Source organism: Nerophis ophidion, linkage group LG10, assembly GCF_033978795.1.
Source record: "Nerophis ophidion isolate RoL-2023_Sa linkage group LG10, RoL_Noph_v1.0, whole genome shotgun sequence".
Lineage (NCBI taxonomy): Eukaryota > Metazoa > Chordata > Actinopteri > Syngnathiformes > Syngnathidae > Nerophis > Nerophis ophidion.
This window is the reverse complement of record NC_084620.1, coordinates 14297512-14323274: the sequence shown is the minus strand read 5'-3', so window position 1 is coordinate 14323274 and position 25763 is coordinate 14297512. Positions and strand designations below refer to the sequence as shown.

At 37.4% G+C, this 25763-nt stretch overlaps 1 protein-coding gene across 12 annotated transcripts in view; it reads right to left on the bottom strand.

Moving 5' to 3' along the window:
- Nucleotides 1-25763, bottom strand: part of LOC133560244 (adhesion G protein-coupled receptor L3-like) — a 422550-nt gene that overhangs the window by 68565 nt on the left and 328222 nt on the right. For all 12 annotated transcript variants that reach the window (XM_061912548.1, XM_061912556.1, XM_061912551.1 and 9 more), the window contains exons 12-13: nt 16140-16323; nt 6473-6595 (exon numbers count right to left, since the gene is read on the bottom strand). In XM_061912548.1, the coding sequence (XP_061768532.1) occupies nt 6473-6595; nt 16140-16323 (307 nt within the window). The remainder of the gene's footprint in view (nt 1-6472; nt 6596-16139; nt 16324-25763) is intronic.

Genomic DNA, 25763 nt, shown 5'->3' with positions numbered 1-25763 from the left:
AAATCAAAATAACATTTTAGTTTTAACTACATCATTGATTACTGCTCACTGCAGACTTCATGAGTGTCAGGACTTGGACTTGGGCGTGGATTGTTTTCCCGAGGTGCAAAGTGAATGGAGTGGAAACGGCGTGAAGGTAAAGAAGTTTTTTTTATTTCAACACTGTAACTAAAAAAGAGGAACAAAAAAAAGGCGCACACAATAGCGGAGAACAAACTTGACTAATGAAAACAAACAAAAACTTGCACTATGGCATGAATAACGATCTATAAACAAAACTTACTTGGCATAGAACTGTGAAACATGGCATGACGTGAGTAGAGGTATCGAGGGTGATAGATCGTGGTAGAAGGTGGTACACGGTGATGTTGCCAGGACGAAGAACAGAAAGAGACCGCTTAAATAGCAGTGACATAATCAGTGAAAACTAATGAGTTGCTATGGTAACAAAACAAACCAGGAAGTGCTAAAACAGGAACTGAGTGGCCAAAAACAAAAAGAACATGACTAAAACAAAACATGATCACAGACATGACAATGAGAGACAACACACATAACAAAACATCACTGTACAAGGTCTGCTGTCATTAGGATGCCGACTGATAGGATTTTCATATTTATATGAAGAATGACTCATATTGCTCGCAAAGAAAACGGGATGGAACCAAGCGTATTTTCGTGTTGTCGCCACTTCCGGGTCTGAATTGGTAAATTGATTAAAGTTAAGCAACTTGTTAGAATGCATCCTCGTTTGTCTACTGTCCAGGTGAGAGGCATGATTTATGATCTCCAATAAAGTTTAATGAGCAAGGAAACGGGAAAGCAGCTGATCAGTGGATCAAGTCAACATTGGCACGCAAGCTCGTGATCACTATCCCAGCAGGAACAAGACAATGATACAACACTCATTATACATACATGTTTCTTAAAACTGACTTCTAAACAATGTTGTAAAATAGTTGTGTTTGTAAATTGCGACAACGTTGATGTCTAACATTGGATCCACATTGTTGGTTGGGAAATGACCGACTTTCACTGGTCAAATGAACGTCAAAACTCAACGTTGTTTTAGTGTCTGGGGGTCGCATGTTACTGCGGGGTCGTTCTTCCAAGATGTTGACGGACAACTCAGGACGAGAGCGTGAAGGTAGGAATGAATATGATTTATTGTCATAAATTCTACACATTACAAAAAGACAGGAAACAAACAAAATGAAAGTGTGCCGATCGTACAAAAAGCGAAGGACAGGAATCATTAGCCAGAAAACAAGAATACCAACGTGAAAGTTGCTTATAGCAAACAACAAAGCCAGACAGAGTGTGGCGCAGTGGTGTCGCCAGACAGATTCCACTGGGGCACGTGCCCCAGTGTTGATCTGCAGTGCCCCAGTAAAAATTTCACCAATAAAAAAAAACGCTTCAGAGTTTTAAGTCTACATAACATAGACAACAGCGCACATACTACTTAGTATGGTAATTGATTGCTACTGTATTCAATCCACGTAACAATGAGCACATGGCTAATTAGTTTTTGAGTAAAAGCAATTTCCTGTCATTAAAGCAAAAATACCAACCTAAATTTAAAACCTTCTGCAATGTTTTTCTTTTTTTTAAATTATGTTTTATTAAAAAAAAGCATATGTGCCTTAGAGTCCAAGTAAAGCAGGTAAATTAAACAAAATGCAAATAGTAGTACTAATAGTACTAGTACTAATTAACAAGACTGAAGACAAACCCATTCATAAACTAATGACTTTTGCAAATTTCTCAAAGTACTGAAAAATGATTAATCAATAGGTTTGATGAATTTAGGTATAAAAGTGAACAGAGACAGCCACAGTGGAAACCGAGCAAGTAATCCGGTAATACCGTATTTCCTTGAATTGCCGCCGGGCATATAGCCTGCCTTGAATTACTGCCGGGTCAAACTCGCTTTGCGAAATAATTAGCTTATGCTTACTATTACCGCCTGGTCAAACTCGTGACGTCAAGAGTGACACTTCCCCTGTCATCATTTTCAAAATGGAGGAGGCTGATTTCAGTACCGGTAATTTTAAATTGCATAAAGGGAAGAAGATTAAGAGATATTCAGCAGGATTTAAGGTCAAAGCTTACATCACACTCATATTCTTACTGCATGCCTTTGGTAAGTGCCGGAATGAGAAGAGGTTTTAAAATAATTAGCGCATGCTTACTTTTACCGCATGCTTTTGGCAAGCTCAGGAGTGAGAAGAGGTTTTAAATTAATTAGCGCCCCGGTGGCAATTCAAGGAAATACGGTACTAATAATAATAATAATAATAATAATAATAATAATAATAATAGACACTCAAAAACAATCAGAAATAGACAGTGTAAACATCTAAGTAATGTTTTTTCAACTATCTGTCTGCATCTATACATTACATCCGTCTATCTGTCAAACTCTTATGTTTGATGACAATAAAGTGTTCTATTCTATTCTATTCTATTCTTTGTTTACTTATTTCAATATTTGTGTACCGTATAAATATGCTTTATTGTGCAATAGCCGTCTTCAAATTGTTAACTGTACTGTGACGTATATTTTCTTCTATCATTAAAGAAACGGGTAATGGGTGAATGTTAACCGCAGAAAGTTAGCTAATTTATGAGTAATTGCTGTAATATAAATAAGTTATGCTTCTTTCGATGTCATTTCGAACATGTTGGATTGTGCAATAGTTAATGGGAAATTGTTACAAATTTAACCTTGTGTGCATGCTTGAAATAAAATATTCTATGAGCATGGACATTATATGTCAAAAAATACATTCTGATATCGATATGGCATGAATTTTAGGCCATATCCTCCATCGAAACCCTTTTAAATATCCAAGCTATCGAAAGAAGCAACTGCCGTTGGTGAGCTGATACAAGAGGCACTGATGTCAGCGAGCTGCTGCGATGTCATAATCTAAAAAAATATCTCAAATCCTAAAACCTTCGTTGTCATCTGAATCAAATGATTCTCTGGACACAGGACATGAGGAAAAGCAAGATTTGATGTTGGACACAGGACATGATGGGAAGCAAGACTTGATGCTAAAAACAAATAGTCAATGACAAGGAAAGAGTAGGACTAGAAAACAATGTAGACCTGAAAAGAGTAGCAAGAGAACTTAAAGACCTGAGAAAAGGAACAACAGAATACAAAGAAGATCTGAGAAGTCTGCAAGAAAATATAGAAAGTCTACAAAGTCAAAACAACAACATAAGAAAGGAGTTTTAGGAAATGCGTCAAGAAATTAGGATTCTTCAAAAATAAATTATTGCAGTGAAACGAGACAACAACATGCTGGGGAATATCATAGATGAAACGGATCAGGATAAACGAATGAATGGTATCACCGTGACAGGGCACCGTATTAAACCAAGATCCTATGTGAAAGCTGTGAATAATGGAGGAGAAACAGATGAAATGGATGTTGCCTCAACAGCACAGCAAGAGGTCAACTATCTGCAATCAGAGGAAATTGAAATCGACATTAATACCACTGAATGGAATAAACAAAACCACCACTCCTGTCATCTTTGTGGAACTGGTTGACGGAAAATCTAAAATGGCTGGGACGAAAATTGATTAATCTTTATACAAACGACATTTGTAAAGTTACAAAAGACTTAAAGTTAGTATCGTCTGCGGACGATACTACAGCGTTTGGTTCAGGAGAGACACAGATACGCTAATACAAATAATAACAGAAGAAATTAACAAATGAAAAAAAAGGTTTGGCGAAAAAAGACTATATTTGAATCTCAGTAAAATGAAGATAATGCTGTTTGGTAACAGTAGAAGGGAAAGTCAAACAAATACAAATAAACGGAATAGTATTTGAAAGAGTAAATTAAACCAAATGTCGCGGTATAATACATCCATCCATTTTCTACCGCTTGTCCCTTTTGGGGTCGCGGGGGTTGCTGGATTCTTTCTAAGCTGCATTCGGGCGGAAGGCGGCGTACACCATGGACAAGTCGCCACCTCATCACAGGGAAGTCAGATAGACAGAAAACATTGACACTCACGTTCACACACTAGGGCCAATTTAGTGTTGCCAATCAACCTATCCCCAGGTGCATGTATAATGATTGTTGATAAAATGAACGGAAAATCTCATATAAAAACATACAACATAAGGAGGCAAGAAACATGCCAATAATGAATTAAGCTAAATATGTATTGGACCAAAAATCACTTCTTATTCTCTACTGCTCGCTAGTGTTATATCTGAGTTATATTGTGGAAATATATGGAAATGACTACAAAGGTATACTTAATTCACTAACCGTGTTACAAAAAAGGATCAGTTAGAATAATACAAAATGTTGGATATAGAGAGCATACAAACACTTTATTTATTGAATTGAAAATACTGAAATTCCACGATACTAAAATTATACACAAAGCAAACTACAACCAGCTACCCAATAATGTACAACAAGTCTTCGCAACAAAAGGGGAGAAATATAACCTTAGAGAAAAATGTAATTTAAAACATTTGTATGCACGTAGAACATTTAAAACCCTTAGTATATCAGTATGTGGAATTAAATTATGGAATGGATTAAGCAACGAAATCAAACAATGTACTAATTCAAGTAACTGTTAAAACTTAAAAGTGTTTACAAAGTACAATGTAGAAAAACAATGATAAACACTCTGAATGTATTGATATCTTATTTATCTTACCATATGAAATAAAACTTACTTCACTATTATGTATTTATCCATTTTTAATATTATTACTTATGGAGTATAGTGTGAATAAGTTGAGAACAGAAAGTGAACAAAAATGCAAACAACTGTTTGCTGAAGGAAAAGGGGTAGGATTAAATAAGCTCTGCTTCTTCCTACTCCTTTTCAAACATATTCAAAAGACAAACTGGAAATGGTGATGTATCATGTTGTATGCTTGCATGTTCGAAGTACTCAAACTCAAACTTTACTGTCCACTGTGCGAGAGGGCAACCAAATTTGCATGGAAGATATTAAAAAAATGGATAAATGATAAATGGGTTGTACTTGTATAGCGCTTTTCTACCTTCAAGGTACTCAAAGCGCTTTGACACTACTTCCACATTTACCCATTCACACACACATTCACACACTGATGGAAGGAGCTGCCATGCAAGGCGCCAACCAGCACCCATCAGGAGCAAGGGTGAAGTGTCTTGCTCAGGACACAACGGACGTGACGAGGTTGGTACTAGGTGGGATTTGAACCAGGGACCCTTGGGTTGTGCACGGCCACTCTTCCACTGCGCAACGCCGTTCTTGTTCTTGTTATGTCTGTTTCATTTTTATGTCGTTAGAAACAGGTGCACAGAACGATTTTATCTCCGTTCCTTGGAGGTACATTCCAGTTTAATTATTGGACGCTAGTGTGACAGACTAGTTGCCAGGATACCAGGGCTATTTGAAGGGGTACAAACTGAGGAAAAGTTGCCATGTATTATCAAGACAGTGATGGGTAATTGACTTAGAACATTTTTCAAACTAAGCCACTAGGTTACTTTTGATTAATGTAACTTAACTACAGATGAAGCTATCCCCTCAAACAATTGTTTCAAGCTACATGGCAAAACTAGCCTGCTACATCAACACTACATATTTATCAATATACTGTATAAATTAACGTACAACTTCTCACTAAACAAATAGGCAGATAATAAATGCTCAGTTTGATTGTTTATTATAATAAACACAAACGGGAAACATGCTCCTTGTCTGGCTTTTTAACATTTTAACATTTCTTTTACTTGCAAAGCTGTAGTACCATGCACAAAATGAGAGGGAAAAAACTGGAAACAAAGTAAATGAAAATCAGTGAAACAATAATAATAATAATAGCAAATTATAAATTACTGTTTCAGCCATACCACGGTGGCAAAATGACAATAACCTGGCCAAAATAAAAGTACAAAATATTTTTCTCACAAAACACACATTAACAAACTCTGTGTTTTCATGATTAGAAATCAATAAAAAGTGAACATATAGGGTAAAAAAAATAATAATAGTGTATAATAGGTCAGGATAGGGTATTATACTGTAGGTTAGGACAAGATGAAATAAGAAAGGGTAGTATAGGCTAGAATATGATATACAAATTTGGGAAAGGGAGGATAGGGCATAATAGGTAGGGTATGAGAGGTTAAGAAAGGAAATGATCAAATAAAAGTGTAAAATATAGGGTATAATTGGTCACAGGATAATATATGACATCAAGATATGTTAAATTAAGAAATAGTGGTATCGGTTGTTATAGAGTAGGATAAGTGTCTGACAGTTTAAAATAATGTAGGATAAGAGTGTAGTGAATCACAAAGTTTTATAATCCTGGGTTGGGATAGGGGCCAATAGGATAGATTAAAATAATATATGACAGAGCATGATATAATGGGATAGGTCAAGAGAGAGTATAATAGAACAACAATCAGAAAAGCCACTTACCATTTCTTCCATGCTGCTTGAGTGTGTTTGCCGATAGGTGGATGGAGCTGCCTTGTCCGTCCGTTTGTGGGAACTTTAGATCAGGTAAATTCCCATCTGTGCTCATCCTCGCAACCTCTAGCTCTGTGTGCATTAAAACAACAATATATCATGTATGATTTATTTCATAAGTTGAACAACCTAAATGCTAACAAATACCCAAGCTGGAGTCTTTTGTGTGTATGCAAGGTTCAAAAATCGCATTCCAAGTCGGACACCAGTTTACAATTCAAAGCCTTAACGCTAGACAGCTGACTCGTGAGGATATATATAATTTTGATATATAAAATCATTTCTATAACTACATAGATTTTTAATCTACAGTAAGATAACTGGTGACTAGATTTCGCCCTTGTTATGAACTCTGACAGTTAAATGATTTTTATTATAAATACAGTAATTCAGAGTGTCAACAAATATCTGAATTTGAATGGGGTATTAAAGTAATCCCACACCACCTAGTTTGTGGACAGGGAATGGTATTGGTGGATTATTTGGATGTATGGTATTTACGCTACTTTAGTGACATTCAACAAACATTTCAAATAGATACAGAAAATGTATTCAAGCTAACATATGAGAAAAAACCAAAAACAAAACACAAACACTCGATCAGAAGTGATACGCCAGCATAACATGGTTAAAAGTCCAGCGCCCCTTTTATTTATGTACAAACTGCTTCAAATTAACATTAAAGCAAGTTCAAAATATTCTCTATGCATGTTTATTTTGTATTTTCTTAGACCTCCTAATCTCTGAAATCCGACAATAAAAAAAATGTAAAAAATAAATTAATAAAACCCAGCCCTAATCCGCAAATGTATACATTTAAAGTTGTAGTTCAGCAAAAGACTATCTGTTTGGGTTGGGTTTGTTTTTTATATTTTATAGTGTGAAAAATATAATCAATCTTTCCCTCTGGCACTCATCAAAGGCGGATGCTTTCCCTTCCCCCCTACCTTATATCTCCTGCTTGCTTCTTGGTTTTGTCTTCTCTTAAGTTTCCTATAGCTTCTTTTTGCACTGCTCTCCAAAATATAAACAATGTAACTGATCAATTTGTCTCAACAAAATTGACAAGACCTGCTCGACGAGAAGTTCGGGGGAACCTGCCTGTCCTAATGGAACAGATGTTGCGGAACAAACGACAGACTATTGGGAGGAGCAGGCTAGCGACCGTTTTTTCACAGGCATTGAATATATCTACCTGTTCAGAATCATGCTAATAGGACATCTGCTGATTTTAGTTAAGTGTTACCCTGGTGTTTCGACAAATCAGAGATGCAAGCAGCCGTTCAAGGTACCCCAAAGCTGCCACAAATGACTGAAGGATGGGCAGAGCTGTGGGAACTTAAACCAGTGACGTGCTGTCAGGGAAGGCAAGTGAGGCAGTGCCTCACCTACCACCAGGTGGCTTAACCATGAGATGTTCCAAAACAAAGTAATAAAATGAAATATGTTTTAATATTTGTATTTTGGTTTATTTAGCTTTCTATGTGATTGTGGTGTTGTTCCTGTATATTTCGATAATTTTCATGGTCAAAATCGCGGAAATTCCATGTTTCCTGATCAAAACAATGCAGCAGATGAGAAGTGAGGAAGACACAGGCGGTGCCTCCAAAGCTACACACAGTGTCTATTGGGCGTGCGCGAGGGGGCGCATGCTTGTTGCCACGTGGAAAAGGCAGGTCTTGAGGCAGCAAGTACCTCTGCCTCAGAGTAGGAGGCGATATATTGTCAATTTGCAGTTCAATGCTTCAGCAGTACTCTGACTCACCACACTGGGAGAAGTGGGGGCGCTCAAGCTAGCAGACACAGGTCTCTCCAGCAGAAGCCAGCCTTTTTTCTTTTAATTTTTTTTTAACCGTGTTTATAACAAACATGGCATTTTTATTAGAGTAAGACAGCGTTTGTGGGTGTTTTTTGTCAGATGCAAAAATATTGTTTAATTTTTTGGAATGAAGTTGAATTAAATGAATGTTTCTGCCAATATGGAGGATTATTTACTGTATCGAAGATGAAATACTTCTCTAAACTGGACTTTAAGACAAAATGAATGCGATCATACAAAGTACCTTTTTAATGGAGGATAGCTATTGCTGCTTCAGATACAAATACAGAAAGGTGAAATAGACTCACAATACTTGATTTATTTTGTTAAAAGCAAATGGGACCATAAAGTATTTAAAAACTTTATCAAATAGTTTTTGGACCCATTTATCATATCATAATATCATTATGATAAAGTTTTTTTGAAAGCGAATAACTCCCTCTTTTTTCCTGTAACTCTAATATGCGACCTAAATCGACAATGACTAGAGCTGCACATATGAATTTAAGTTAAAAAAAAAAGGGAAAAAAAATTATGTACCTCACGTCACTGACTTAAACATATGTGGTTTTGGACTAAATCACAAACTGAACAACATCTTGGAGGTGCCATCTGCTCTGCATGGTGAAGCATGACACATTTCAGGACCAGAAAAAGACAATTAGAGTGAAAAATAAAAACTTAAAATATTCTAACCTGGAACGTTTTCCCTGGCTGGAGCAACCTGACAAAGTCGTTGCTTCAAGATTATCATTATAATAAGTACAGTGCAGCGAAGACACTACAAACTCTTTCCCTGTGTCTTACGGATACACACCTGTTGTTTTCTGACTTTTGTTAGACTGATTGGGTTTGTCATCGCGATAACACTGCAAGAGCACCAAGGTGGCGGAACAAAGCCACTCTGCAAGCTTCCACGTACACGCAAAGTGCATCCATCAAAAACACACGTACCCCAAATCCCACGCCTTTATCGCCTCACCATACTTGCCAACCTTGAGTTTGAGACCTCCGATTTCGGGAGGTGGGGGATGGGAAGGGGGCGTGGTTAAGAGGGGAGGAGTATATTTACAGCTGTCGTGTGCGCAGTTGTGCAATGCACTTTCTAAAGTAGATTTTATTGTCACATATGCATGATTGATTGATTGATTGAAACTTTTATTAGTAGATTGCACAGTTTAGTACAAATTCCGTACAATTGACCACTAACACACCAATAAGTTTTTCAACTTGTTTAAGTCGGGGTCCACGTTAATCAATTCATGGTACAAATATATACTATCAGCATATTACAGTCATCACACAAGTTAATCATCATAGTGTATACAATGAGTTATTTACAATCCGGGGGGTGGGATGAGGAGCTTTGGTTGATATCAGTACTTCGGTCAACAATTGCATCAACAGAGAAATGGATATTGAAACAGTGTTGGTCTTACTTAGTAGGATATGTACAGCGAGCAGAGAACATGGTGAGTTCAAATAGCATAAGAAGAAGTATATACATTAGAAATAGATTCGATTATTTACATTAGGTTATTCACAGACCGGGGAGATGGGATGTGAATGTAGTAGGACGGCGTGGCGCAGTGGCAGAGTGGCCGTGCGCAACCCGAGGGTCCCTGGTTCAAATCCCACCTAGTACCAACCTCGTCACGTCCGTTGTGTCCTGAGCAAGACACTTCACCCTTGCTCCTGATGGGTGCTGGTTGGCGCCTTGCATGGCAGCTCCCTCCATCAGTGTGTGAATGTGTGTGTGAATGGGTAAAAGTGGAAGTAGTGTCAAAGCGCTTTGAGTACCTTGAAGGTAGAAAAGCGCTATACAAGTACAACCCATTAATAAAGCGTTGAAGTTGCCTGGAGGTGTTGTGGTTCATGTACAGTAGATGGCAGTATTGTCCGTTTAAGAGTGTCACATGCTGTTTACGGCAGACGAACTGCGGTAGAGTGGTAGACGTAAACGTGACTGCTGTTGTTGTGTGTCGTTACTGCGCTGGGAGGACGTTAATGAAACTACCTAACAATAAACCCACATAAGAAACCAAGAACTCGCCCTCAATCATTCTACAGTTATAAAGTCATTGGGCAGACACGCTCTCAGACACGTCACTCAGGTACTCATGGAGTTGGAGGGGGCGTGGCCTCCAGCTCCGCCTGAATTTCGGGAGATTTTCGGGAGAACATTTGTCCCGGGAAGTTTTTGGAAGAGGCGCTGAATTTCGGGAATCTACCGGAAAATCCGGGAGGGTTGGCAAGTATGCGCTTCACTCCACGTGGTATAACAAAAAACGGAGCAGCATCCTTGGTGGCTGCAGCTTCGGGTCTCCTCTCCCCTTGTTACAAGTCTGGCGTAATATGTATATGTGCTTTGCCCCAGAATTTTAGTGTGGTACTTTCTTTTTTTTCTCCTTTTCTTCCCCCCATGTTGAAAATGTTTTCTATCTTTTTTTACGGGGCGCCGAACATGTGGCGACTGAATTAGTGATACCGTTCTGTTCACTGTAACTGTATGTTTGTTCTTTGATGGGTTTGTACTGAATGTAATTGTTGTGTATTTTTTAAGTACAGTGGCAAAAAAGTTGCCCATTTCATCCATAATCAATCAATACATCAAAATAAATACAAATTATTTTTCAATTATATGAGTAATTTTAAATGTACAAAACAAAAACATATATTTCCATTTTTGGGTCTAGCGAAGGAAGCTGGGGAGCAAAACAAATATCACGTCCTGTATGGCCCTCTTCTCTGCATTGCCATGGCAACCCTCGAAATAAAGCTCCTCTTCTGCCTGCTTTCTCTTTCTTTTTTAAGGAAGCATGAGCAGGGCGAATGCATAAAATGGAGTTTATGATATCTGGCACACAATTCACAGGGGGTATTAAGGAAGATTCCGGCTGGTCGTTTGGGAAGGTGAATGAAGACAACGACTTTATAGCGCTTGCTGCTTGCTAGTCTTGTTAATTATCTGCTGCTGACACGTTTACCAGGACATATCTCGCTTTTTTTCCCCCCGGCTTTAGGTGGCTCGCATCTAAAAATGGGTGCAACTAATTACTGATGCAGCAACCTAGCTTCTCATTTCTTAGCCTTTCGTATGTTTATTCCGTGCCGCTATCTGGCAGATTCCCGCAGATTAGCGTGTTATTTCAACTGGATTTGAAGGTGTAGCCTCTGGGAGAAACAAAGAGACGTAAACTGGGTTACACAACCACAAGGAAGGTGTAGAGAGGGCTGTGGTGAAAAAAATGGAAGGAATTGTAAGATATTTGGGGAGGATTAGCCGAGGCTTCTTTTCAACGGAATTGACCTTTCAAAGTCGTTTGAATTTTTTACATGCGTTGAGGTTACGATTTCTGAGGTTTTTCCAATGGGAAGAAGTAGTTTGCAAATCCAAAGTTCACAGACTTTTCTTTTCCGATACATTGGAATTTTTCCAACACAAATACTTTCATGTAAAAACTATGATTAAACCCCAAAGTTTAACCCAGGCCTGGGCAATTACTTTGACTCGGGGGCCCACATTTAGAGAAAAAAATGTGTCTGGGGGCCGGTATATCTATTTTTATCACATTAATACTGAACCTCACAATAATGTCTGACTGAATGCTAAAAATGTTATGACAGACTGCCTTAAAAAACATAATGCAATTATAAATTTTTCTATGAAGGATAAAACACTGAATATTGACAGAATATGAACGTAACCCCCTTTCCATCCATCCATTTTCTACCGCTTATTCCCTTTCGGGGTCGCGGGGGGCGCTGGCGCCTATCTCAGCTACAATCGGGCGGAAGGCAGGGTACACCCTGGACAAGTCGCCACCTCATCGCAGGGCCCACACAGATAGACAGACAACATTCACACTCACATTCACACACTAGGGCCAATTTGGTGTTGCCAATTAACCTATCCCCAGGTGCATGTCTTTGGAAGTGGGAGGAAGCCGGAGTACCCGGAGGGAACCCACGCATTCACGGGGAGAACATGCAAACTCCACACAGAAAGATCCCGAGCCTGGATTTGAACCCAGGACTGCAGGAACTTCGTATTGTGAGGCAGACGCTCTAACCCCTCTTCCACCGTGAAGCCCAACCCCCTTTCTATCAACACATTTTAAAATCAAGTGAAACGCAACAAAAATGCAACAAACAGTGAAATATGAATGCGAAGGGTACAAAATAAACCCACTTACAATCTGAAACATCTGATATATTACTAAGCTTTAGAACTTTGTAGTGAAAATCTTCCGCGTCTGTGGAAACGCTCCCCACCCACACTGCTTGGTGCCTCGTCTGAGATGCTGTGACTAAACTACCATAGTAACTAATTAAATGACCATAGTAACTAATTAAATGACCATAGTAACTGGTATATCATCCATAAGCGCAGATTCCAACCATTGAAATACTTTGTATAGTTCAAGACTTTCGGTCATTAGAAAACCTCACCGCACATGATAATCGCAGCTACACTTTCCATCTTAAAGATCTAAAAAAAATATTTGGGAATGACCGGCAGGCCAGATTGAAAAGCTCAACGGGCCGCATGTGGCCCCCGCCTCTTAATTTGCCCAGGTCTGGTTTAACCCCATATAAATCAACTGACTGGACTGACTTGCAATTTCTCACACAGCCCAATGGGCTCTACATAACACTCACCATAACCTTACAGTTTTTAGCCAAATCCGCAGGAAGTTTGGCCCAAACTCTTATTTCAAACCCTTTCCTCTGCTGCGCTACAGTTTTTCTAAGCGTTTTTTTGTTATTAACTACATTTTTACCTGCGGAACGCCTCCCATCTCTGCATATTGGGGTTTGGGACCAACACAGGCTGTAACAATTTGGTCTAAACTTTATACTCTAAGGACGATGCTCCTGCAGAAGGGACACCGTTTGATGATAACAGTTACCTCAGTTTGCCTCTGACCAAAAGACGGTTGTCGTTTAAATTAACAAATTAGAAATGAGGGTCGTTGCTGGCCCCTTAAAGAGGAACTGCACTTTTTGTTATTTTGCCTATAATTCACAATCCTAATATAAGACAAGAACACTTATGGGCTTTTTTGATGCATTCTAACTAATAAATAAAAGTCCACTAACAATAGAGCCCATGAGAGTTGCTCTATTCTGCTTACAAAGCCCTTAAAGTTCAAACACTTCCATCATGGTTTTATATGAACGCTGTAAGTATATATGCAATGTATTAATAAGCACATGTAAATGTTACGCATTTGACTGATTTTAAGGATAGGGCGGCGCAAAATTTCTATAGACGTATTACAGCCTTTGCTCTTTATAGAGCCAACAAACATAATTAACCATCACTTACTGTACAATGTCTGCTCTCAATGAGATGCCGAATGTTAGGAGGTTGATATATTCCCGTTTGAATTAAGAATTCATCTTAATCCTCGATAAGAAAATGGGGAGTGGAACCAAGCGTCTTTTCGGGTCTTTTTCACCATTCCTGGTCTAAGTTGGTTGTTAAAGTTTACCAACTTCTCAGTTTATGTCCACATCCTTTTACTATCAATGTGAGAGACATGATTTATTATTTAGAAATAACTCAGAGGCGGAAAAGCAGCTCACCAGCTGATGTTGTCAATACAGCAATTTAACGAAGCTACCACTTTGTCATCAATGCTCCGCTAAATGTAGGTCATTAACATTAGTGCTTACAATAACTATATTGCTAACACTTCAGAAAAAAGTTGGCACTTTTCAAATGGTTATTTATGGGGTTTTATGGTCGGGATAGAGGAAAAGACTTTATGGCTCCCACTTACTCCATTGTAAGAGGACTTTTGTTTACGTTTATTTACGAGTTAGAATTAATTGAAAAAAACATTTGTTCAGGCAAAATTCGAGTAAAAAGACACTGCGCGTGTTCAAAGAGAAGCCGTAAGTGCAAAATTAGTCAGCGCACATAGACAGTGTTTTTACGCGCAAATATTTTGTCACTCTTTTGACACCATAGCTACCGTGCTAAATATCTTTGCAGGGGCACCTCCAGTAACGATGAGTACTGTATGTTACTAAATGTGTATGTAATGGTTACAAAACGTCCGCATCATACTGGACAAAAAAATATAAACGCAGCACTTTTGATTTTGTTTCCATTTTTCATGAGTTGAACTAAAAGATCTAAAACTTTTACTACATACACAAAATACCTATTCCTCAGGAAAGCTGAGGTCAAGTAACTGTTTTGACTATTATTTGCCCTTTACAATGTTGATCAGTTCGTTGATTGTGGCCTGGGGAATGTTGGTCAACTCTTCTTTAATGGCCGTGTGAAGTTGCTGGATATGGGCAGGTACCGGAACACGTTGTCGTATACGCCGATCTACAGCATCTCAGCCACACCATAACCCCACCCCCACCATGGGCCACTCAATTCGCAAACCGCTCTGCCAAACGACGCCACACACACTGTCTGCCATCTGCCCTGAACAGTGAAGATAACACCTCTCCAACGTGACAGACACCATCGAATGTGTGCATTTGCCCACTCAAATCGGTTACGACGACAAACTGCAGTCAGTTCAAGACCCCAACGAGGACGACGAGCATACAGATGAGCTTCCCTGAGACGGTTTGTCACAGTCTGTGCAGAAATGATTTGGTTATGCAAACCAATTGTTGCAGCAGCTGTCCGGGTGGGTGGTCTTAGACCAGTGGTTCTTAACCTTGTTGGAGGTACAGAACCCCATTAGTTTCATATGCACATTCATCGAACCCTTCTTAGTGAAAAATATATGTTTTTTTTTTTTTATTTCAAGACAAAGTTATGTGTTTTTGGTAACAGTTTAGTATGGAGAACATATTCTAAATAACACAGACCTAATTTAGAGGTTTTTGGACACTAGGGGAACATATTATAAGTAACAAAGACTTAATTTGGAGTTATTTTGTTAGGGGTTAGGGTTATAATGAGGCCATGCCGAATAAGGCATTAATAAGTACTTAATAATGACTAGTCAAAACCCAATATGTTACTAATTTGCATGTTAATAAGCAACTAAGTAATGGTGAATATGTCCCCCATACTAAAGTGTTACCTTGTTTTTTTACTGGTGCACAAAATGAACCGTGCATGAACATCACCTTGTTCAAAGAACAAAACCGACACTAAACTCACACTAGACTGCATAAACTCACAACAAATTACATACCTGCAAATCAGTGTGACTTCTGCTGTTCCCGTATCCGTAATAGGCCAATAGGGAGAAGTTTTTATTGAGACGATGAGTCGGGTGTGTTTTGACCTCTGCCGAACCCCAGAGGCCCGACTCACAGAACCTCAGGGTTCGATCGAACCCAGGTTAAGAACCACTGTCTTAGACGATCATGGAGGTGCACCTGCTGGATGTCAAGGTAGTGGGCTGGTGTGGTTACACGTGGTCTGCGGTTGTGAGGCCGGTTGGATGTACTGCCAAATTCTTTAAAACGCTTTTGGAGACGGCTTATGGTAGAGAAATTAACATTCAATTCACGGGCAACTGCTCTGGTGGACATTCCTGCAGTCAGCATGTCAAAAGTGCGACATCTGTGGCATTATGCTGTGTGATAAAATAATTAAAATAAAAATTATAAAATATTGTGAGAAACCTGTGCAATAATCATGCTGTTTAATCAGCATTTTGATATGCCACACCTGTGAGATGGGATGTATCTTTTGTGGATATAGTAAACATTTTAGACTTTTGAGTGCAACTCATGAAAAATGAAAGCAAAAACAAAAGTATTGCGTTTATATTTTTGTTTAGTACATGTATTGTAAGTAATACTTACGTATGTTGTCTGTGTTCTCTTGCACAATATCCGTCTTCAGCAGGTTGTCAGCCAGCACAAAGGCGCCCTGCTCCACCGTGTCCAGCAGCATGGTGGCTGCCCTCAGCTGCTCGCCTGTGCCCAGCTCCTTCCACGCCCCTTGGGCATGGGGTTGCAGGAGGTTGTTCACTGTCTCCACCATGGCCTTGACAGAATAAATTCTAATTAGCAATGGTGGCATCAACACAAGCAACTTTAGCTTGTAGCATGTAGGGGACCATGTATCGGACCACATGGTGGTGATTGGGGGGATCGCTAAAGATGCTAAATGTATGTATAAACTTCTCGCTATTACGCTTTTGAATGGAGGAAAGTCAAAGACAAGGGCCAGATGGAAAGGCTAAAGCTCGTCCCTTTAGCTTTAGCTTATTGATTGGCTTTCTTGGGCTGCCTTCTTGCCAACATGACAATGACAGCACACATCAACTGACTAATCAGCAGTCAGATGCAAGATAAGATCGAGTTGGCCTCCTTACAAACAAGCAAGACAAAAAAATCAAAACAAGAGTCTATTACTCCACTTAAAGGTTTTGATTTACAAGCTTCGTCACAGAACCAATGCCATAGAACCACTTTATTTAGACTCATGGGCCACGTTACATAGCTCGGTTGGTAGAGTGGCCGTGCCAGCAACTTGAGAGTTGCAGGTTCGATTCCCGCTTGTGCCATCCTAGTCACTGCCGTTGTGTCCTTGGGCAAGACACTTTACCCACCTGCTCCCAGTGCCACCCACACTGGTTTAAATGTAACTTAGATATTGGGTGTCACTATGTAAAGCGCTTTGAGTCACTTAAGAAAAGCGCTATATAAATATAATTCACTTCACTTCACTACATTAAAAACGTGTCCGGAGGGCAGGGAAATTGAAGACCCAATATACTTAGGTATTGTAAAAAGTTCATCACATGATAATTATGTTTTAATGTTTTATTTACTTTATTTTATTTATTTTATTTTTATCATGTTCTGTTTGTTCGGTTCTCATTTTTAACCCGCCCATTGTAAAGCACTTTGGCTACCCATGTTGTAAATTTTAAATGTGCAATATAAATAAAGTTGATTTGATTTCATTTGATAATATAAACAAACTAACAGTACAGGAATTGATATAGACTGCTAACAATGTTATTTAAAGACCACTCAAGTTTCTGTGGTTTTAATCACAAGAGGCTGATGCAAAATATTTCTTGATATATTTGTTCCATTCCGACTTTCACATAAACTGGTGGACAAAAACGCAGCAGCGTATGGACCCGATACTTAGCGTCTCACAGCATAACTATTCCTCTCCAGTCGGCTCGTCCGCCGGTTGTTAATAGTGTCCATTATGCCTGCTTTAATCTGCCGACAACAATGCCGGTGCAGTCGGGGAACCAACCGGAACATTTGCAAGACAAGATGAAAAATTAAGAGCCATTAAAGATTTATAAAATGCCAATGGTGAGATTCAGGCACTGAATGCTAATTGGTCACCATTCATTCCGGATCCAACAAGCTAACGGGCGACATGTTCTCTGCGGAACAACTATTAAAACTCCCCGCCCCCGCCAATACCCGCAGTACAGTATTCCCTCTGCTCTTCTGCAAAAGTAACAATGATGATGGAAGTACAGTATGTGGATATTAAGGTTGTTTATCGTTAAGATTTTATCGATACGATCCCTTGATCGATACAAATATTTATTGGTACTATATGTAATTTGCGGAAATAAAAAAATATGAAAAAATGTATTTCAATTAAAATGTATATTCGCACAAGATGTTGAACACCTCCAACATGACGTACAGTAACATTTCAGAGCAGAAAAGTCTTTTATCAACACCTAGTTCTTTAAAGTCCTAAACAAGTCAACCATGTGTGCAGTGCAAGGTAAAAATGGTCATCTTGTAAATCCATCAATGTTTCTAATCATTACACTGAGCTGGAAGTTATATTTATATATGGCATGCATGTGCAAAACCCAGACCTTTTACATTATATATCATATCAAATATATCATGTAAATCAATACAATTAATTAGTATGTCTTGGGGGTGTACATTTTGTAACAATAGGATTTGTCATTTGTGTTTCTGTTGCACATGAACGTATTTATGTGATGGACCCGAAGCCACACTGAGTTTTAACAGCAACCGATATGTATGTATGAGTGTAATATGTATATATATATGTGTATATATATATATATATATATATATATATATATATATATATATATATATATTTTAGGAATGTGGGGAAAAATCGATTCAAAATCAAATCGAATACGTTGTGCGATTCAGAATCGATTCTCATTTTTAAAAAATCGATTTATTTTTTTTAGATTTTTGGGGGGGGGGATTTTTATTTATTTTTTTTTAATCAATCCAACAAACCACTACACATCAATACCATAACAATGCAATCCAATTCCAAAACCAAACCTGACCCAACAACACTCAGAACTGCAATAAACAGAGCAATTGAGAGAAGACACAAACACGACACAGAACAAACCAAAGGTAATGAAACAAAAATGAATATTATCAACAACAGTATCAATATTAGTTATAATTTCAGCATAGCAGTGATTAAAAATCCCCCATTGACATTATCATTAGACATTTATAAAAAAAAAAAAAAAGAACAATAGTGTCACAGTGGCTTACACTTGCATCGCATCTCATAAGCTTGACAACACACTGTGTCCAATGTTTTCACAAAGATAAAATAAGTCATATTTTTGTTTCGTTTAATAGTTAAAACAAATTTACATTATTGCAATCAATTGATAAAACATTGTCCTTTACAATTATAAACGCTTTTAGCATGTCAGCAGACTGGGATAGATCCTGCTGAAATCCTATGTATTGACTGAATACAGAATCGTTTTGAATCGGAAAAATATCGTTTTTGAATCGAGAATCGAATCGAAAAAAATCGATATATCGCAGTGAAATCATTTCAACATGCCGCCACAGACGGAAACACCTCCTAGGTAACACATGAGCCAATCACCACAAACTACGCCTGCCTGTACCCACCCACTCTGTGCCCTATATAAACCATTGTATGTGAATGCTTCCATTAAAATCTCCTGATGATTGAGGGAACCCCTCATGAAACAGTTCTGTAGAGATGAAGTAGTCTTGTGATTTTTCCCACACACATATATATATATATATATATATATATATATATATATATATATATATATATATATATATATATATATATATATATATATATATATAATAGACAGTGGATGCTATCTTGCTTCCTTTTTTTTTGATCGAGAGGTTTACAAAAGTAACGTTTCAAATGCTATATTATTTATAATATAAGTATTGGCACATTTAGTCAAATGTAGCCAAAGGATGCTATTTTACTCAACAGTAGAGAGTATTAGACATCCATCCATCTTCTACATCTTAACCCCTTTGGGGTCACGGGGGTGGGGGCCGGGGGGGGGGGGAGGGGTGGGTAAGGCGAGGTATTAGACATGATTATTTTTCTTTCATATGACCTATATAATTTTTTTTAAATACAGTATTCATACTAAAATATTTATTCAACTACAGGTGTGTTTGAGGCAAGGCATTTAGTTGAGGGGGGAGGGGATTACTTTTTTGTCCACGTGCATTTTAATATTTTTTGGGGACATTTATACAACATGTTTTCAAATTGTGGCAAGGGGAACTATTTAGTGAACTCCAGGACACATTTGAGGTAAGGTGTTTATTAGAAGTATTTGTTTAAATATATTTGTATAAAATTATTTCATATGCATACTACCTTATTTCCCCTTACAACTGCCGAGAGTATTAGACTATTAAAGGTATAGCATCGATGAGAGATTAGGTCTTTTTTTGTTCATATGCATTTACATAGCACATATTTTAGACACTTATTTTTTTATTTTATCATCCCGTGGCCAGTAAAACTATGTATTCAACTGCAGAGAGTAGCAGGCATATTAGCTGTAAAGTGTTTTTTAGAGATGAAGTTTGTATTGTGTTCAAAAACATTTATATCAATGTTTATTTGATATTTATGCTACAAAATGTCCTCAACAACACCTATTTACTCACCTGTAGAGCATGCCAGTTATATTGTATGTCAGGTGTGTATTAGAGATAAGCTCTTTATCAGTTTCAATGTATTCTGTTTTTAGGAAATGTGTACTATGGAATTAAAGCGAACAGAGCTACCACTGTGTATGGTGTCATGCAGTCATCAAATTGGTGCATCTTTTTTTATGCCTTGAAATTATGTATATTGGGTGAGATACAGGCAGTACCATTTTTATAACTTTAAAAAAAATATTTACATAATTCTGTATTTTCTCCACAGCACTAATTTACTCAACTACAGAATGTACCAGGCATGTTTACAGGATGAAGTACTGCACACAGTAGCGGTCCTAGTCAGCATCAGTGCAACTTTTTTATCTCCTGTTTTATGTCAGGTTGTCCATCACGAGTGATCTGACTTTTTCTTGTTGTGGTGAACAAAAAGGCAGAGAAAAAGATGTCAGCACCTCAAGGGGTGAAAAAAAAGAAAATACAAATGCTCCTTTAAATTTAGAGCGACGCAACCTGAGCCTTTGGCTGAATGTCAGAGGTGAATCATTACATCAAAGATTGTTGTTGCTGAGCAGACGTTGCAACTCTGCATGATGATGATGCAACACAGCCAAGCTGCTGCTACAATAACTCCGTAAATGCTGTAATCTGAGCCAGGGTGATTGTTCGGGGCCTTAATTTGGCGGTTATTTGCCATATTTGAATAAAACACATTCTTTTTTGGTTACTTGAAGCATGATTTGGAATATGGAGGGTAAAATGGGACAAAGTTAAATAAATAATTACTTACCTTTTTGAAACCAAGAGCTACTTCTTGGGTACTGATTAATGCGAAGGGCTACCAGTTTGATACACACAAATAAATTGCCAGAAATAGCCAATTTGCTCAATTTACCTTTAATAAATAAATCTATCCATCCATCCATCCATCCATTTTTCTACCGCTTATTCCCTTTGGGATCGCAGGTGCCTATCTCAACAATATATATTAAAAAATGGGTATTTCTGTCTGTCATTCCATCGTGCATTTTTTTTCCTTTTACGGAAGGTTTTTTGGAGAGAATAAATGCATAAAAAAACACTTAATTGAACGGCTTAATAGAGGAGGAAACAGGGAAAAAATTTAAGTTAAATTTTGAAACATAATTATCTTCAAATTCGACTTTTTAAAATTCAAAATTCAACCGAAAAAAGAAGAGAAAAACTAGCTAATTTGAATCTTTTTGAAAAAATTAAAAAAGGAATTCATGGAACATCGTTAGTAATTTTTCCTGATTGAGATTAATTCTAAAATTTTGATGACATGTTTTAAATAGGTTAAAATCCAATCTTCAGTTTGTTAGAATATATTAAAAATTGGACCAAGCTATATTTCTAACAAAGACAAATCATTATTTTCCAGAACAAAAATTTTAAAAGAAATTCAAAAGACTTTGAAATAAGATTTAAATTTGATTCTACAGATTTTCTACAATATTTTTATTTTATTTTAATCATAAGTTTGAAAAATATTTTACATATTTTTTGTCGAAAAAACAGAAGCAAAAATAAAGAATTAAATTAAAATGTATTTATTATGCTTTACAATAAAAAAAAGAATTTACTTGAACAATGATTTGAATTGTCAGGAAAGAAGAGGAAGGAATTTAACAGGTAAAAAGGTATATGTGCTTAAAAATCCTAAAATCATTTTTAAGGTTGTATTTTTCCTCTAACATTGTCTTTCTGAAAGTTATAAGAAGCAAAGTAAAAAAATAAATGAATTTATTCAAACAAGTGAAGACCAAGTCTTTAAAATATTTTCATGGATTTTCAAATTCTATTTGAGTTTTGTCTCTCTTAGAATTGTTAGTAAATAAATAAAATTTAAAAAATAGAGGCAGCTCACTGGTAAGTGTTGCTATTTGAGCTATTTTTAGAACAGGCTAGCGGGCGACTCATCTGGTCCTTACGGGCGACCTGGTGCCCGCGGGCACCCCGTTGGTGACCCCTGCTTTAGAGGGTCACAAGAACTGCAGGCTGTCTACTCTTCTCCTTGGTCTCCAATGCCAGCTCTAAGTGTCTATCACCAAAGCCAGTTTTATCATTAAAGACCACCTTCATTCATACATACGTACGTGCACACACACTGTACATCCATACGCATATTCACTGAACAAACATACATACATACATACATACATACATACATACATACATACATACATACACATGCACATACAGCATACATGCATACACTTCTGCATATTATCACGCTTCATCAACATATGTTAACATTGTTCCCCCCAGGAGGGAACCGGGCTGAAACACGGCACACTGCTAAAGCATAATCTACTTTTACATAACAATGTAAAATGTTAATATAGTCCGCTCCTCTTTCTTTACCCACTCTCTTTCTTTTGTAATTCAAGTATTCATTACATTCATGTATTTTTGCACTTGAAGCAGTTGTAATGTTCATAATAGAGGTCATTCTTATCATATATTATCAACAGTGTTATTTTGATTGGTATTTCATTGTTCCCGTTATAGTGCAATAATGTTCATTGCTATTTCTGTGTTATTAATATCTACTTTAAAAACTGGCTCTTTATAAATTTTGGTATCATATTTGTGTATATCGTATTTGCTGATGTAGTCTTGTTGTTGTCTCTATTTGTCTTGTCCCCCCAATTTCCGCTTCTGTCTTCTTTTTCTTATTATTGCCATTAGTGCCAAACACTAAATTTATTCATGTAAAAAAGTAAAGTCCAATACAAATAGAGTAAGACAAGCAATATCTCACACTTCTGTATTGTAAAGCAAATCTGTACAGCAGATATGGGTATCTCCATCAAAAATATAATTCGCCTGAGTAACTGTACAGAACTTGTTAAAAAAACAAAAACAAAAGACAACCTTCATCCCAATCATATCCTGTTTATCATAATGTCCTCGGGGAAAAGGTTCAGATTCCTTAAAAGTAAAACCAACAGACTGAAGAGCAGCTACAATCCCTGGCAGTCTAAAGTCGAAATACACACCAGCCCAAAAGTGCTTCATATGTATGTATATATGTATGTGCCTACACAGTCATACTCAGAGGTGAGTAGTAACGCGCTACATTTACTCCGTTACATCTACTCGAGTAACTTTTGGGATAAATTGTACTTCTAAGAGTAGTTCTAATGCAACATACTTTTACTTGAGTATATTTATAGAGAAGAAAGGCTACTTTTACTTCGCTCCATTTAGCTACATTCAGCTTGCTACTCGATACCGATTTTTATCGATCTGTTAATGCATGCTTTGATTGTTTTGGTTTGTCGGACAGACCTTCAAAGTATGATCGATCAAATGCCTGCGTTTCACCAATCAAATGTAGTTACTGGTGGCATTTGACTCCGTTTCACCAATCAAACAGAGCCAGGAGGTCACATGATTAACTGCACACTTTTTTTCTTTTTTTTTTTTATAAACCTTTATTTATAAATTTCAACATTTACAAACATCCATCCATCCATTTTCTACCGCTTATTCCCTTTTGGGGTTGCGGGGGGCGCTAGTGCCTATCTCAGCTACAATCGGGCGGAAGGCGGCGTACACCCTGCTCAACAGTTGAGAATATTAATCAACGTAAGTACAAAAACTGTATAAAAACCGTACAAAACAGCGCCAGGGGTTATAAATTTAAAGTAACTAAAATTGAATGCAAAAACAAAATATATATATATATATATATATAAAATAAAAAAAGTGCAAAGCCATAGGTTCACTCAATCTCAGTAAATAACTTAGATTTGGAACACAGCATCGTCGTTTTCACAGCTTTCTGGTTGTTAGAGGTAGAGTGTTTTAATGTAGCGTTCTGGATCTTTTTTAAAGGCACAAAAAACAGGTCAAAAACTTAGCTAATAGTATAATGAGTTTGCAAATGTAAGATTCTTTGTAATTGTTTTTTTTCAATACAGTGTAAAACCAAATATATATTATTTAATTAATATACAAACCTCGTTTCCATATGAGTTGGGAAATTGTGTTAGATGTAAATATAAACGGAATACAATGATTTGCAAATCCTTTTCAACCCATATTCAGTTGAAGGCACTACAAAGACAAGATATTTGATGTTCAAACTCATAAACTTTATTTTTTTTTGCAAATAATAATCAACTTAGAATTTAATGGCTGCAACACGTACCAAAGTAGTTGGGAAAGGGCATGTTCACCGCTGTGTTACATAATCTTTTCTTTTAACAACACTTAATAAATGTTTGGGAACTGAGGAAACTAATTGTTGAAGCTTTGAAAGTGGAATTCTTTCCTATTCTTGTTTTATATAGAGCTTCAGTTGTTCAATAGTCCGGGGTCTCTCCTGTCTTATTTTACGCTTCGTAATGCGCCACACATTTTCTATGGGAGACAGGTCTGGACTGCAGGCGGGCCTGGAAAGTACCCACACTTTTTTTACGAAGCCATGCTGTTGTAACACTTGTCTTGCTGAAATAAGCAGGGGCGTCCATGATAACGTTGCTTGGATGACAACATATGTTGCTCCAAAACCTGTATGGACCATTCAGCATTAACGGTGCCTTCACAGATGTGTAAGTTACCCATGCCTTGGGCACTAATACACCCCCATACCATCACAGATGCTGGCTTTTGAACTTTGCGCCTATAAAAATCCAAATGGTTATTTCCCTTTTTGTTCTGGAGGACACCACATCCTCTGTTTCCAAATATAATTTGAAATGTGGACTTGTCAGACCACAGAACACTTTTCCACTTTGGATCAGTCCATCGCCCAGCCAAGCCGGCGGGGTTTCAGGATATTGTTGATAAATGGGTTTGGCTTTGCATAGTAGAGTTTTAACTTGTACTTACAGATGTAGCGACCAACTGTAGTTACTGACAGTGGTTTTATGAAGTGTTCCTGAGCCCATGTGGTGATATCCTTTACACACTGATGTCGGTTTTTGATGCAGTACCTCCAGAGGATCAAAAGTCCGTTATATCATCACTTACGTGCAGTGATTTCTCCAGATTCTCAGAAATTTTTGATGATTTTACGGACCGTGGATGGTAAAATCCCTAAATTCCTTGCAATAGCTCGTTAAGAAATGTTGTTCTAAAACTGTTCGACAATTTACTTACAAAGTGGTGACCCTCACCCCATCCTTGTTTGTGAATTACTTAGCATTTCATGGAAGCTGCTTTTATACCCAATCATGACACCCACCTGTTCCCAATTAGCCTGCACACCTGTGGGATGTTCCATATAAGTATTTGATGAGCATTTCTCAACTTTATCAGTATTTATTGCCATCTTTCCCAACTTCGTTGTCACGTGTTGCTGGCATCAAATTCTAAAGGTAATGATTATTTAAAAAAAAAAAAAAAAGTTTATCTGTTTGAACATCAAATATGTTGTCTTTGTAGCATATTCAACTGAATATGGGTTGAAAAGGATGAGCAAATCATTGTATTCCGTTTATATTTACATCTAACACAATTTCCCAACTCATATAGAAACGGGGTTTG